We start from the raw sequence: 13904 nt of genomic DNA, 5'->3' as shown, positions 1-13904 counted from the left end.
ATACATAAATACATGTAAAGTGAACTGAACGACTCCAAGTTCTCTTACCGAAGAACTGAAAAATTATCAACCTATACTATTTAATTACATTTTGGTGGCGACGAGTTTTGAAAAAAAAGGGAGAATGTATACATGTATGCATGTCCCTACTTAGACTATCACAACAAATTGAAATGCCAACAACTTAATTTGTAGCGAATTTTTGATATATCATATAGGAATCACTCTCTTCCCCATTTCCTTCAGACCTTCTCTCTTCCAACCATAACCTTCCTCCTTTTTAACAAGTTTTATCAAAATCAGACAATAATGATCAGGAAGCTATATTTGTTTTCTTAAAGTTTTAAATAAGTTGTTTTCAAAATCATTTACAATAATTTCAGAACACAAACAAGAAAAGAATTAAACATTATCAGGCGATCAAGGTAATTCAACAAATGGTGAAAGCACAAAGCACATCTTTATATATATATATATATATATATAATATATATATACATACAGTTGAGGTTAGAAGTTTACATACACCAAGGAAATTCAAAGAAAAGTTGACACTTGCCCAACATCATAACACTTACTGTATCTTATGAAATATTTGTGCTATCATGACGAATTTGATATCAAACAAATGAGTATGTCATGCCCCTTCATCACATTGCTAATTTGTCATCGGGAGCTAAAAAGATATATTTAGGTGTCATTTTTCCCCCCAAAATCTTCATATTTTAGACAAATCAAAAATAAAAACTTGACAAAAACTTTTCACATTTGCGCTAGTTACTTCTCAACACAAACATTTCAGATTACACCTTTTTGTTCAGTGACATATCATGATAGAAAATATAACATAAATCATAGATTTGACATTTATATATTTCTATGAAATGATGTTTGAAAATATAATAACCAACAATAGAATACATTTGGCACAAACATTACTTTTTGTTTCTTCAAAGAAAATTCTACCTGAAATATTGCCAATGGCAATCATGTGAAAGAGCCTAATACACTCTTTCATATGATACCAAATTTGTCATGGTATTATTTATATCTCTGAAAATATAGTAAATTTTACGATGTTTGGCAAGCGAATAAATTTTACTGAATTTCATGGGTATATGTAAACTTTTGGCCTCAACTTTTTAATATGGCTCATTTTGTCAAACTGCAACAGAGCTCAACTAACACTATGTGTACAGAGGCAATGACGTATGATGAGGCATAAAAAATAGTTGAAAATGTAAACAAGGCGACGAGGTGACAAAAATCTATGGACCAATCACATTCTCCATAACAGTTCCTGTCTGGAATTCTACCAACAAGCTGATGACATTGTTTAATATAACTTGTGATGTAATTAATAAAATTATTATGAACCATATGACAAGAGTCATGACATGGCAGTGGAAATCTTATGATTTTACACTTAAAAACAACTTAAAGCATTATAATATGCACAAACCATAGCTTTTGATGTGTCACATTGTAATGTGCACTTCTTATTGGTGAAAGTTTGAAAACTCTCATAATTCAGAGATATACCAAACAAGGAATCATGGTAATGTATTTACAATGTTAATGACAGAGATATTTTTTGCTCTTCTGCTGGAAATATCACTCATTTCCATTCGACATTGTGAAGACTGAAGATCATGGTAAATGCCTCTCGACATTAATAAAAGAAAATCATTTACCAGTTCTTTGAATGTGATAAGTTGTACAAAGTTTAAACTGAGATCTGAATGTCTAAACTTGTTATTTCCATGGGAAGCAACTAAAAAAAGTGAATCTTTTAGCCAAAGTTTGAAAACGATAACAATCTATCCTTCCAATTCATCTTACTGTAAGAAAATATTCAAAATATCACTGTTTGTAACCTAGGCCAATATATTTTTCAGTAATATCCTTTTTTTTTGGTTAGTTTTGTGGGTTTTGAGTACACATTCAATGTTATTTATATACTTTGATATCTTTTTAATTGGTATGCACCAAACGCTCCCTTGCATCTTTAACGGGTACCAAACAATGCAAGATATGAAGCCAATCACTTCAAACTTTAAGTTATCAAGCTTTTACTAGCTTTGATATAACTACATACATCATAAATACATGTACATCAAGCACCACACAAAGATACGGGGAAAAAATATGTTTCTTTGAAAACAATGCCTCTGGCAGTCTCGCCTGCAGTACGCGATTCAATATAGCAACACTGCTAAATTTTAAAACAACTATTGAAAATTATTCACAAATGAAAACATTCATACAATGATAAAATACTTTTGCTCTTCATATGTCCAAGTGTCATGAACTAAATCCATAAACTTTCACAGTAATGATGACAAAAAAAGTTTCATTTTACAGGGATATACTAAGCAAACAAAATAATTATAAAATATTGACTGGTTTTGAGGGGTGCATACAATATATTGCCCGCAACAGAATCATATTGGTCAGGGTCTTTAGACAAAGGCAATATGGTTCTTTTAAGGGCAATATATTTGATGTTTCCCCGAAAGAAGAGTCATTCAATATTTTTATTATCATCCAAATCAGACATCTAGAGCAAAAATCATGAAAATGGACATGATTCTTTTATGCATAGGGTTCTATTGCATGTTTATATCAGGGGCTAGGCTTTGCATTGTACAATCGTGACATACTTGTAATTATAAGATCTCGTCCCTAGGGACGCATATCCAGCACCAGAATACAGCACTATGATTATGACGTATAGCGTTGCTGCGCAGATCATTATGAAGCGTATCTTTTTCTGCGCATCCCAAAATGCAAGGATACGAGCCCAGGGAAAATAAAAAGGTACATTTTGCATCGTCTCTGCATGCAAAGTCAATACGTGTAAAGAGACCGAGCAAAATACAAATAAGATACCTATCCCTTTATTTAAAAAATCTAGGGCAATACGGTTTTGTAAATTACAAGCTCAGATGTGTGATAACATAAACTATGTGCCACTCCATGACTACACTATGCCTGTTTGGCATGACTCATAGAGACCTGTTTGGTAACTGTATTCAGCACATTAACAAAAAGATTACTACGGCATAGCTGGATGCAGGAGTTTACAGTGGCTTTTTTTTACATCCCTTGTGTTGTGTATGCAAGAAATGAAGCATTAGAAGGGACAAAATACTTAGCAGCATTCCAAAAAGCCACAGCTAAATAAGCTAGAGTTTAGTTAAGGTAGCAATCTTATGGTAAGTGTACAAACTGTATTTAATTCATTGTAGTAACTGAAAATGTGTCCAACATTTCTGGTCTTGATATCCTCTAGTTATGTACTGCTGTCGTCATGCTGCCATTCTAGATGCTGAAGCAATTGCATTACAGCTGGCATATCTCTGACAACTTGATTTACGTGTATTCCTATATCCTCTGAGGAAGGGCGCTATATGAGATTGTGACATCATATGCACAAGGTCTATTGATGATTTCCTTGGTTATTCTTATTACCATATAATATTATCAATGTTTACTCTTAGTTTATGCATTTGAAAACCTGTTAACTTTCACTTTCCAGTGCTTGATGCCTACTAGATAGGGTTATGTGCCTAGTGCTAAAAAAAACCCTTTTTATATAGATTTCATTGTTTTTATTGCTTATATGGCATTCAACAATTTATCATAAAAATATGATTGTTATCAACAACATATTGATATAGTCTCATAATTGTATGACATTCTAAACCAAAATACTCCATGGAATTTCAACAACAAAAGAAATACAAGGAAATTCAACACACTCTACTTCTTGTAGAAGATTTTAAGACACTGGAAGATGGACGGATGGACTGACAATAATGTGCATCCATCTAACACTTTAACAAAATTCATTAAAAAATAATAACTGCATGAATATATTAAAAAATACTTAGATAATAATAAAAATCTTGAATGACACACCCCCCAAAACCCTTTAAACAAAAAAAAAATGAATAAAAGGAGATGAATTCTATAAAAAATAACATGTTTGAACGCTCTGATGACAAATTGGCTTTGTGAGATTCTGTAAAGGATCACTCTATCACTTGATGCCCTAAGTACACTTGAAGTTATGCATGCTAAACTTGTCGCAGACGATATAGTATAAACATGGTGTTCAGCTTGCCTGTACAAGTAATAAATATAGTATCTTCAAGATAAGCTGAATATTCAATCAAGTGACCATCTTGCTTCATGAACTACTCTAAAAAGGCAAATCTGCTGAGCAGTTTTTAAACATGCCTATGTAGTAGATGAATTTTTGGTGGTTCCTTTGAATAAAGGTCAATATAAATAGCCATCAAGATATGCAATAGCAGATAACAACCAATGTATCCATCATACACAAGTGAATCACTGCCTAGTCACTGTTATTCGTTTATGATTCCACACAATGGAGATAAGGTGCATGGTCCTTTGAAGATCAACAATAGAATAACATTCAAGTGCCTTAAACCTCTTTTAAATACCGAAAAAAAGGCAAAGCTGCTGATAAGTTGATGGACACACCTTGGTAGTTGATAAAATTCTGGCGAATCCTTTGAATAGAAGTCAGTATAAATAGGCATCAAGATATGCATTTACAGTTGACAGCTGATGTAACCATCACTGACTGAAGATCATTTATGATTCCACACAATGAAGATAAACTGCAGAGTCCTTTGAGAACCAATTATAGAATAATGTTATTGCTTCTCAAACTACTCCAAAAAGGAAAGGCACATTTAAGTTTATAAATGTGCCTTTTTAGATGATTAAATTTTGATGGCTCCTTTGCATAAAAGTCAGAGTCATAAGGAATCATGATAGACAATAGTGATCTGTAACAAGCGATATAGTCAACAAAACGGTAAGTGAATCACTGACTCATTGTTGTAGATCATTTATAATTCCGTACAGTGAAGACAAACCATCATATTAGCAACATTCTTGAAGCACACCATCATAGTCATTTATCAGTGGATGGCATCTGATTTTGAAGTATCTGCAGTATTTGGATAAACCACAGATTTAGAATCAGTCTTTTCTTTTGTCTCCTCCTCCTCACTCTCCTCAGAACTGTAAGGGGCATCAAAACAGTACCAATAAAACAATTGTAACATCCAATGTCTCCTACACATCAGTACATATATATCCCAAATACAGTTTCATACTTAATCATTATGAAACTGAGTCAAGGACAAGGAAATGAGAATATTGAGCATTTTTAAGCTGGTCATACATGTATTATTCAAAAGGATTTTCAAAAAGTCAAAATGTCAAGATGAGCAACCTGTTTATCTTGATTGATAGTGACATATAAAACAGGGCGCAACAGTAACTTGTCTGCATAATTAAATATGCAACATGACCATTTTGATTATTGAAATTATTGTCAACTACAATCAATAGTGATGGAATCAAGATGCAGTAATCTCCTGTACAACATATGCAATGTATTCAATTTTGATAAGTGCATGAGATTTTTATCTGAAAATAAATATATAAATTCAGTGAAATTGGTAAAATATGTGTAAAGAAGTACAACATTGGAAGAGGTAGGCCTACTCCATTAAATATCTTGGATATATTCTATAAATAAAAACATGAACTTATTTTGGGTATACCTGTCACTTTCAGAGTCATCATCACTGTCATCATCCTCATCATCTTCTTCATCTTCATCATCTTCTTCATCATCATCACTGCTCTCGTCTTCACTGCTGCTTCCATACAGCTGATAGTGCCATACTAGCAGAGAATAAAATAGAGATTCCAAAATAACTGAATATATCAAGGATATGGCTTTTATATTGCATCAGTTATTGTAGAATGTTTACTTTAACTCAAAGAAAAACAGCCAATAAAAAGAACTTATCTTGCTGTTGCAGGAATACAGTTTTGTTCAAGGGGTATTGCACACTGAAAATAATGATATCTGAATAAATCAAGTAAAATCAAACATTCAAAACAATAAAAATGTCATCAAAATCTATATTAAAAAAAACACAATTTTTTTTGTTAAATTTGTCATCGGGAATATGCAATAGTTGGGCTGATGAAGTCATGTCCCTACTTTCATTTTATTTTCTTATTTTATTACATGAAATCATAATTGTTCACATTTTCATGCATGTATTTATCACTTATCTCCCTCATAACAAAATAAGGTCCACCGGTGATCATCTTTTACATTCAATCTTCAATCGGTAGTCAATCCTATCTTCATATTCTTGGAGGGCAATAATTAAATAAATAAATAACCTTTCTTCTTTGCTTGACAGTTCTTCTTGGTCGAAAATGAGATTGATTCTTATCAATGCGAACCTTTTATTAGGGGAGGGGTTGTCAAACAAATGTTGCCTAAAGAACAAAAAACATTTCCTCCCCCTCCCCATGTGATGAAATCCTGGTCCCCCCCCCCCCCCCATCTCTGGATTAAGCAGCAATATGACCATCCAATTCAATTTCATAAACAAAATTATGTGTAAAGTAGCTCAATATTTTACCACCCTTTTACAGTTCTACATTTTTTTGCTTTCAAGTTCTGCTCATTTTTGTAAACTTGAAATATGAAGTATATTCTGAGATTAATTGGTAGAATTACTTCTAATAGTAGACTTACTTGTAAATGATATTATCATACAAGACTGCAATAACATATGAAGACAATAATAATAAAGCATTTGAAACTCACATCTTTTCAGCATCTCTTCAATCAGTGGCTTGAATTGCAGACATTCAGCATTTTCAGGCTCATATATAAGAACTATGATAAAGTAAAAATGAAAGAAATATTGCAGACTTTAAATTCAAGTTTTCTTTCAGCAAATATATTTGCATCACAAAAAAAAAAAAATTTCCCCCTTACAATCAAATTCTGAGTGGACAAATAATGATATTTATCTTTTTCCACTGTCAAAATATTGTGCTTTCCACAATTTCATACTGGTATAATCATACAATTCAATTTCATTTTAATCAATTTAGTTTTATTGTAACAATATACTATGGATACATGATACATGTAAAAGTCAAGAGAGTATTAAATGTATATGTCTTTTTTTTATAACATTGAAATAATTACTGAATGGAATACATCAAATAGACAATTCTTAACATGAAATTATGGACTAATTATTGAATAACTGAAATATGAATATATTGATATCATGAAATAGAGATAAAAAGTCTAACTAAGATTGCAAATGTTAGGGAGAATCATGGAGCAATCATTAACCAGTTTGAATATACAGTTTAAAGGAAAAAATTCATATTCAATACTACAGAAAAAATATAGAAATAGGACTACACAGACTAAAAAGACAATTTTCTTTCCCCAAAAAGGGAATATTCCTATGTTGTTTTTCCTATTTCATAGTAATACTTGGCATGTACGTATTACAGCATTGCAAAGAATCCAGTGCATATCAGCCTCTTTTCTGAATAAACAGAAGAATTGAAATTAATACAGCTGAGATTTATAACAAAACTTATTTTCAAACTCTTGGGGGAATGTTGGATCAACAATGGTTATAAGTTTACTTACTCATTTTACACAGCTTATCTGCAGTTTCATAGTCTTCTTCCATCACAGAATCTAAGAACTGATACAAGAAAGAAAAATTAATAATTATTTCTACATATATTTAATTTATAAAAGGTTGAGGGAGTTCTCACTTGGCATTTTGCATTTTTGTGGTTTGTCAAAACTGAATAAAACTGAAAAAGGAGGGAAGTATTTATCATTCAGAGATCTAATATGCCAATTTAAATTTCAAATGAGAAAATTAGAAAACGGAAAGAAAAGAAAATATTTCAAACTCTTTTTCTCTATTTTTTTTCAATTATTTTTAATTAAAGGGTCATTAAGTTTTGATTGAATTTGGGATTCTTGAAAAAAAAAGTTTACTTGGTTTTCTTACAAAATGACCCCATTAAGATGCAACAGGGCAGAAGGACAGAAATTTATCTTGATCACTAACAATATACCAATGGGTATTTTGATAGTCAATCATATTTACATAAAACAAAGGTATAATCTTACTTCTCCCATGAGTTCAATTGGAGCAGTTGGTCCTTCCTCTTCCTCGTCATCCTCCTCCTCATCATCCTCTTCATCACCAGCTACTTCAGTATTATCAGCCTTATCTTCTTTTCTATCTTCAAGGAATGGTGGAGGTCCAGCAGTAGCTCCTATACTCAGAGCAGGCTCTTCAACTACAATGTATACCATAATTTAGAATAGAGTATTATTGTAAACCTATTGACAAAGATATAATTTAGATTTTTTATGATATAAGCATGTTTCGCATTTTCTTTATTTATAATTCCATATTTTTATAACAAGTTATCTACTATGCATTGTTTGTAGCTACAGTAAAGGTATTTCAGTTGGGCCAGGTAATTTTACCTATAAATATGGTAGGTACATGTACTAATAAAACATTACTACTAGTTAGGTATAATCCTCTACATGGAATTAAAGGGCCACATCCCAATTGAAATTCTTTCCCTGAAGAAATATGATGCATCTACACTTACACCCCATGATTGATATGCAATGTTATTTTTCATCCGCAATCATTGTTTGTAAAGAAATTTGAGAATCGGAATGGAAGAAAGGCAAAGTGAAATTGGTGTTAAAAGCTACAACTAAATGTTGTTAAGACTGTTGTTAAGACTGTTGTTAAGATATCTTAACTGGAATCCAATATTTTAATAATATAATCTTATACATCCTCAATAGAGTGATAACAAATGCCAAAAAAATTATTTAACATCATTAATATAAATATGTATCAATTGCCAAGGAACAAAGGGATCACAGATTACCTCTCAACGTTGTCAATTTTCTCCAATACAGAGGTCTATGAGGGAATCTTTATACATAAAAAAAATATGAACCATCCAATTGACCGCAGATTCTAACCCTTTAATATCCACTAATCAAGCCATAGCTCTACAGGTAGAGCTATAACGATTCACATATCTAAGAAGCAATCTATCATAATTCACATTACCATACCCCTTTTCAATTCTATATATTCATCATTATAAACATGATAAACAAAGATGTTAATAACAGTTTCCCAAAATATACGGAATGCAAGTAATATAGTAATATACATAACCGAACTCACCCAGATTTAATTCTGGTTGATTACCTGTTGAAACATAGTATGAGTCAGTGACAGTGGAAGGGTCTTCTCTATTCTTTACTAAAGAATCTGCAACTGATATAAGAATACTTCTTATTATTTTAAGGGCAAAGTATCATTGAGATGGTAACATCTTTGCTGTTGATGTTGTAGACACAAAAATGATGCCTTCTTGTGAATTGTCAATGTTAATTTCAACTGAACACTGAGTATTTGAATACTGTGGGCTGAATCAGTCCCTATTTACAGTTTTTTTGTCAGAATTTTGTTTTATGAGAACTTTGCATTATCATTTTTTTTCTTTTGTTGCTTGCATCTTTTGAGACCATGATTTGTGATGACTGAGTGTTGCAAAATTATGTGTGATTTTGTTCCTGCATGAAAGATTGAAAATCGTGATTTCATGTTCCAATTCAAATTGATTTGAAGCTAAAATTCAAAATTTGATGTTTCGTTTGATTTACTGATCAAAGTAAATTCGTTTTAGGCCCTTTGTGGCTGTAATAATGCACCAGATAAATTTATAGAAAAAAAAAAATTCACGAAGAAATTTAAGAAATATACATAAAATAATAATAATAATAATAATAGTTGGATTTATAAAGCGCTTTTTGCCAGAGGATACAAAGCGCTGCTATTATTACCCCGGCTTTAGCTCGAGCTACCATCACCGGCGCTCAGTGCATGCAAGGAATTACTCCTGCCGGGTACCCATTCACCTCACCTGGGTCGAGTGCAGCACAGTGTGGATAAATTTCTTGCTGAAGGAAAATACGCCATGGCTACGATTCGAACACACGACCCTCTGTTTCAAAGGCGAGAGTCAGAACCACTAGACCACGACGCACCCACTGATAAATAGATAAGTATTTTGACTATGCCTTTTTAAGAAATTAATTAAGTAAAACAGAGTATTTAGAAAAATATAATCCCTTCAAATTATTTTTCATTGATTGTGAGCTGAAAATCAGATTTCATATATACATAAGCTTACATATAATTTAGAAAAAAAACTTCATTTTGTGAAGAAATGATTCAGTCTTGGAGAACTCTTAAGTGTCCTTTCTGTGATACAGTTATGTGGCAAAACTATTGCAACGCACTTGCACAGAAGAGTGTTGTGCATGCACATATATTTTTGACCAAATACATATAAACACATTGCTAATCCAAATTGCCTAACCTGTGCATCAAAGCAATTGAGGCAGCACTTTACACTGGTGCCGATCCGACGGTACCAGACAGGGAAACATTGCTGTCGGGCCAGTAACTTTTCAGAAATAGCCAGATTTACTGGTCCAACATACAGATTATGTTTTCTTCTCTTTTGTAAATTATAAAAATGGCTCTCTAAAAATTTAGAAATGAATCTCATGAATTATGCTGTGTGTGTATGTGTACTTTTTTTTTTTTGGGGGGGGGTAAAAAAAAAATGACAACAAAATAAACTCGGGTCTTTTATTTTGTTTTTCTTCATTTAGGGGAACCAGTAAATTAAAGGTACGGACCAGTAAAAAATTGAAATACTGGGTATCTACTGGTCCAATATGATCAGGTCGGACCAGGAGAAAAAAAAGGATTAGTGTGGAGCCCTGCTTGAGGATTTATTTGGACATTGATGAGATAAAATGTGCCTATCTCTTACCTTTCCTCTTAGCTGCACTACCTGACTTTCTCTTCTCTTCATGTTGTTTGATCTCTTTATCCTTCATTCTCAACTGCTCCATCAGATAATTCAATCTCTCCTCTGTACGTTCCTTCTCTGACAACACATTAACCCCATCACCATTCCCTCCATCTATGCCCACTCCCACCACCCCCTCATCTTTGTGGGAGTGTCCACCAGTGGCTCCTATAGTCTTGTTTCTGTCTACATGTGTATGGCTTGTTCCATTTGTTAAGGGTGTTTGTTTGGCGATGTCTTCTGGCACAAAGTCCCAATTTTCATTCTTTGGAATTCCATGCCTGAGGAAAAATAAAGAAAGAGACATGAGATAATTTATGTACCAATAAATAAGCATCGTCTGAAATCTCAGATGTATTCATAAAGATACATGTATCTTTCTTGAAGGAGAGTGTGTGAAGCATTGTGGTTGTACAACATACACCTTGGCAACTCCCTTAAATATTTTGACATACTCCAGTTCATTACTCTCTCCTGAGTAATATTTAGCCACTGGCAGATCCAGGGGGGGGGGTGGGGGCACAGCCGGCCCGTGCTTTTGAGAAGCAAATTAGAATTTGTAATGTAAAAATGCCATTGAAACAGAAGTGTGCCCCCCCCCCCCTTTTGAAAGTGAAGACCTTTTTTTTGGTTGTCACATTTTTTCGGGGATGAAATATTATTAATTTTTGGTTAAAAACCTTCTTTTTTTTTGCTTGTCCCAATTTTCCTCGGAAAAATGTGCCCACCCCCTTTCGGAAAATCTTGGATCTGCCCCTGTATTTAGCGACATGTTTAATGAAAAAATTGGCGTAACATGTCGACTGCTCAAGGATAAAAACTGAATGAAATTGAGTAGGTAAATTAAAATGTGTGGTGGCTCACTTGTAGCTCTCATCAATATATCATATCTCACAAAAATACATGCAGTAGTCACACACTTACGTTTCATAGTTTCTCTTGACAGTGGTCAAAGAAACCTGTTTGTGAATCGTACTGCCTGGTCTAGATTCCCCTGGTGGAGGCGAAGCAAGACCATTATAACTGTTAGCCCTATTGAATCCAGCATCATGTTCCTCTTGACCTTGGCGTGACCTCCGACCTGATGACCCAGCACTCTGTGTCTGACGAGGACTTTTCTCTGAGGAACTAGAAGGCCGATGACTGGTGCGACTGGAAGTCCTAGATCCAGGTCGATCTTTGGATGGCTCATCTGCAGGTGAATTTCATGGGGTAGAATCAGGTTTTTTTTTATGTACTGTTGTTTGATACATGTATGCATCAGTACAATATCTAATGGGGTGTTGCAAGAAACTTGCGATCAATTGCAAGTCTATTTTTGGTCCCTAAATCAATCATATGTCTTGCAGTTAATTGCAAATTAGTGATTGATTGCTAATCTGCTCCTTGAAACAAGAAGTTTAATCCGATTCGCTACAGTTAACATTGATCTATCAGTTGTAAAGTTGCAACAGAATATTTGCAATTGATCGCAAATATTTTCTTGCAACACCCCCTTAGGGGGTGTAGCAAGAAAATAACTAATAACAGATAATTTCCCGGCTATATTAGCTGAGATGCCATATACTGTCTTTAGAGGCAAAAATCATTCTAGGAATATATTCCTCCTAGATATTCATTTATCACCTGGGTGGAAAGTGAGCAAATTTACAATAATATCTTGCCAAAGAATATCAAGGCGACAGAAACAATGGATCAACAATATATTCATGAATATGTAATTACACTTTAGTTATTCTTTAAAACTCTTACTTTTATTGTCTCTATGTGCTTTTTTTCGCACTAATAAATGAATTTCCATTTTCGCCCCAAAAAATATCTACTAGAGGCCTATTACATAAAAGAAAAAATATGGTAAAATTTTGCCAGAATTTTTCAACATATAAGTGTCAATGGCATAATTACGTTTGTCATAGTTTTTGTTTATGGCCAGTCAGGCCAGAGTCTTTCTTTGGTGACAAAATTTTTGTAAGTTGTGAATTTACTAATGTGTCAAAGTTTCAAAGTATATAACTAAAAACATTATAAACGTAAGATTCAAGATCACAAAACTTTGATACCACTTAAATACATCATCTTAAGATAGGAACAATGCAACAATTAAAAAATTAATCATTAAAGGTGTGTGATTTGTTCTTACCATCTGGTGGTAACATCTCTAGCTGGCTTCCTAATCTCTGTATGGGAGTCTGAAATTAATTATATCAGTCAAAATTTGCAAAAGTCTTAGTCATGCTGATGATGATGCTCATATGCAAAATAATTATATCTGACCACAAAACTCAAAACCCACAATAATTCACCAAGAAAAGTTATTGTCAATAAGTTTAAGATTTAGTCAAGAGAGAATTAACAAGCAAAATTTAGAAAACTGGAATAAAAAAGCAAGATATTTCTTCTACCTCCTATCAAAATCCAACTTAACCCAAAATACAAGAATTTCCTTAAGACCAATTTCATGATTCATGTCATCAACATCAAACATTATGTTTAATGTTGATCCTTGAAAAAAACTACTAACACACCAACTTTGCTTGATATATTCAACTCTTCCGCCTCAACCCACCCCCCCCCCCTGAAAAAAAAAAAGAATCTCTAGATAATTTTGATTCCTTTCTTTTGGCAGTATCAGATGTGTACCCTTTTAACAGTCAATTTATCTTTATTTTAGTCAATATGTAAGGTATTACTAAGCACTGCAAATATTGATTAAAAAAATTATAATCTTAAAAAATGAAAAGAACAATTCTGTGTGATCTCACCATGTTCCTTGATCGTCTTCCTGATAAGGGCCTTGAATTGAAGGGGAAAAAATGTAATGATAATAATTAGGAATAACATCAAATTAGACCATCAAAAAATTATCCAAATACAGGCCTCTCTAAAAATGTGTCTAATGCACTGTCTGTTTACAGTATTTTGTTTTTCTTTTATTATATTGGCCTGAATTCACAAAGGTGGTTTTTTTAAACCATCAGTTGAACCGTAGGTTTATGCAGATTTCCTGTACAAATTACGCTTATTTACCAAGTATATTTAAAAAAAATGTCCAAAGCTGATGCGCTTTTTTTTCAGAG

General features: G+C 33.0%; 1 protein-coding gene across 1 annotated transcript; it reads right to left on the bottom strand.

Annotated features, from left to right (window-relative positions):
- Positions 1-1915: 1915 nt before the first annotated feature.
- LOC129257081 (protein starmaker-like) lies at positions 1916-13619 on the bottom strand. Its single transcript, XM_054895332.2, has 10 exons — positions 13590-13619; positions 12968-13016; positions 11752-12019; positions 10789-11108; positions 9150-9212; positions 8030-8202; positions 7532-7589; positions 6680-6751; positions 5610-5733; positions 1916-5061 (listed from the first exon to the last, which is right to left on the bottom strand). Exons 1-10 carry the CDS (start codon positions 13590-13592, stop codon positions 4959-4961), a joined length of 1233 nt encoding a protein of 410 aa, XP_054751307.2. The 5' UTR covers positions 13593-13619; the 3' UTR covers positions 1916-4958.
- Positions 13620-13904: the final 285 nt, after the last annotated feature.

The sequence above is a fragment of the Lytechinus pictus genome, chromosome 3 (genome assembly GCF_037042905.1).
Source record: "Lytechinus pictus isolate F3 Inbred chromosome 3, Lp3.0, whole genome shotgun sequence".
NCBI lineage: Eukaryota > Metazoa > Echinodermata > Echinoidea > Temnopleuroida > Toxopneustidae > Lytechinus > Lytechinus pictus.
Note: the sequence above shows the minus strand (reverse complement) of the source record. Positions and strands in the feature narration are given on the sequence as shown.

Excerpts from the sequence above, each read along its gene's own strand:
- LOC129257081 (XM_054895332.2), bottom strand. Across the intron at positions 11,109-11,751 it reads GTCAAGAGAAACTATGAAAC|GCATGGAATTCCAAAGAATG; the intron begins GTAAGTGTGTGA and ends ATTTTTCCTCAG. Across the intron at positions 5,062-5,609 it reads GATGACTCTGAAAGTGACAG|TTCTGAGGAGAGTGAGGAGG; the intron begins GTATACCCAAAA and ends TGCCCCTTACAG.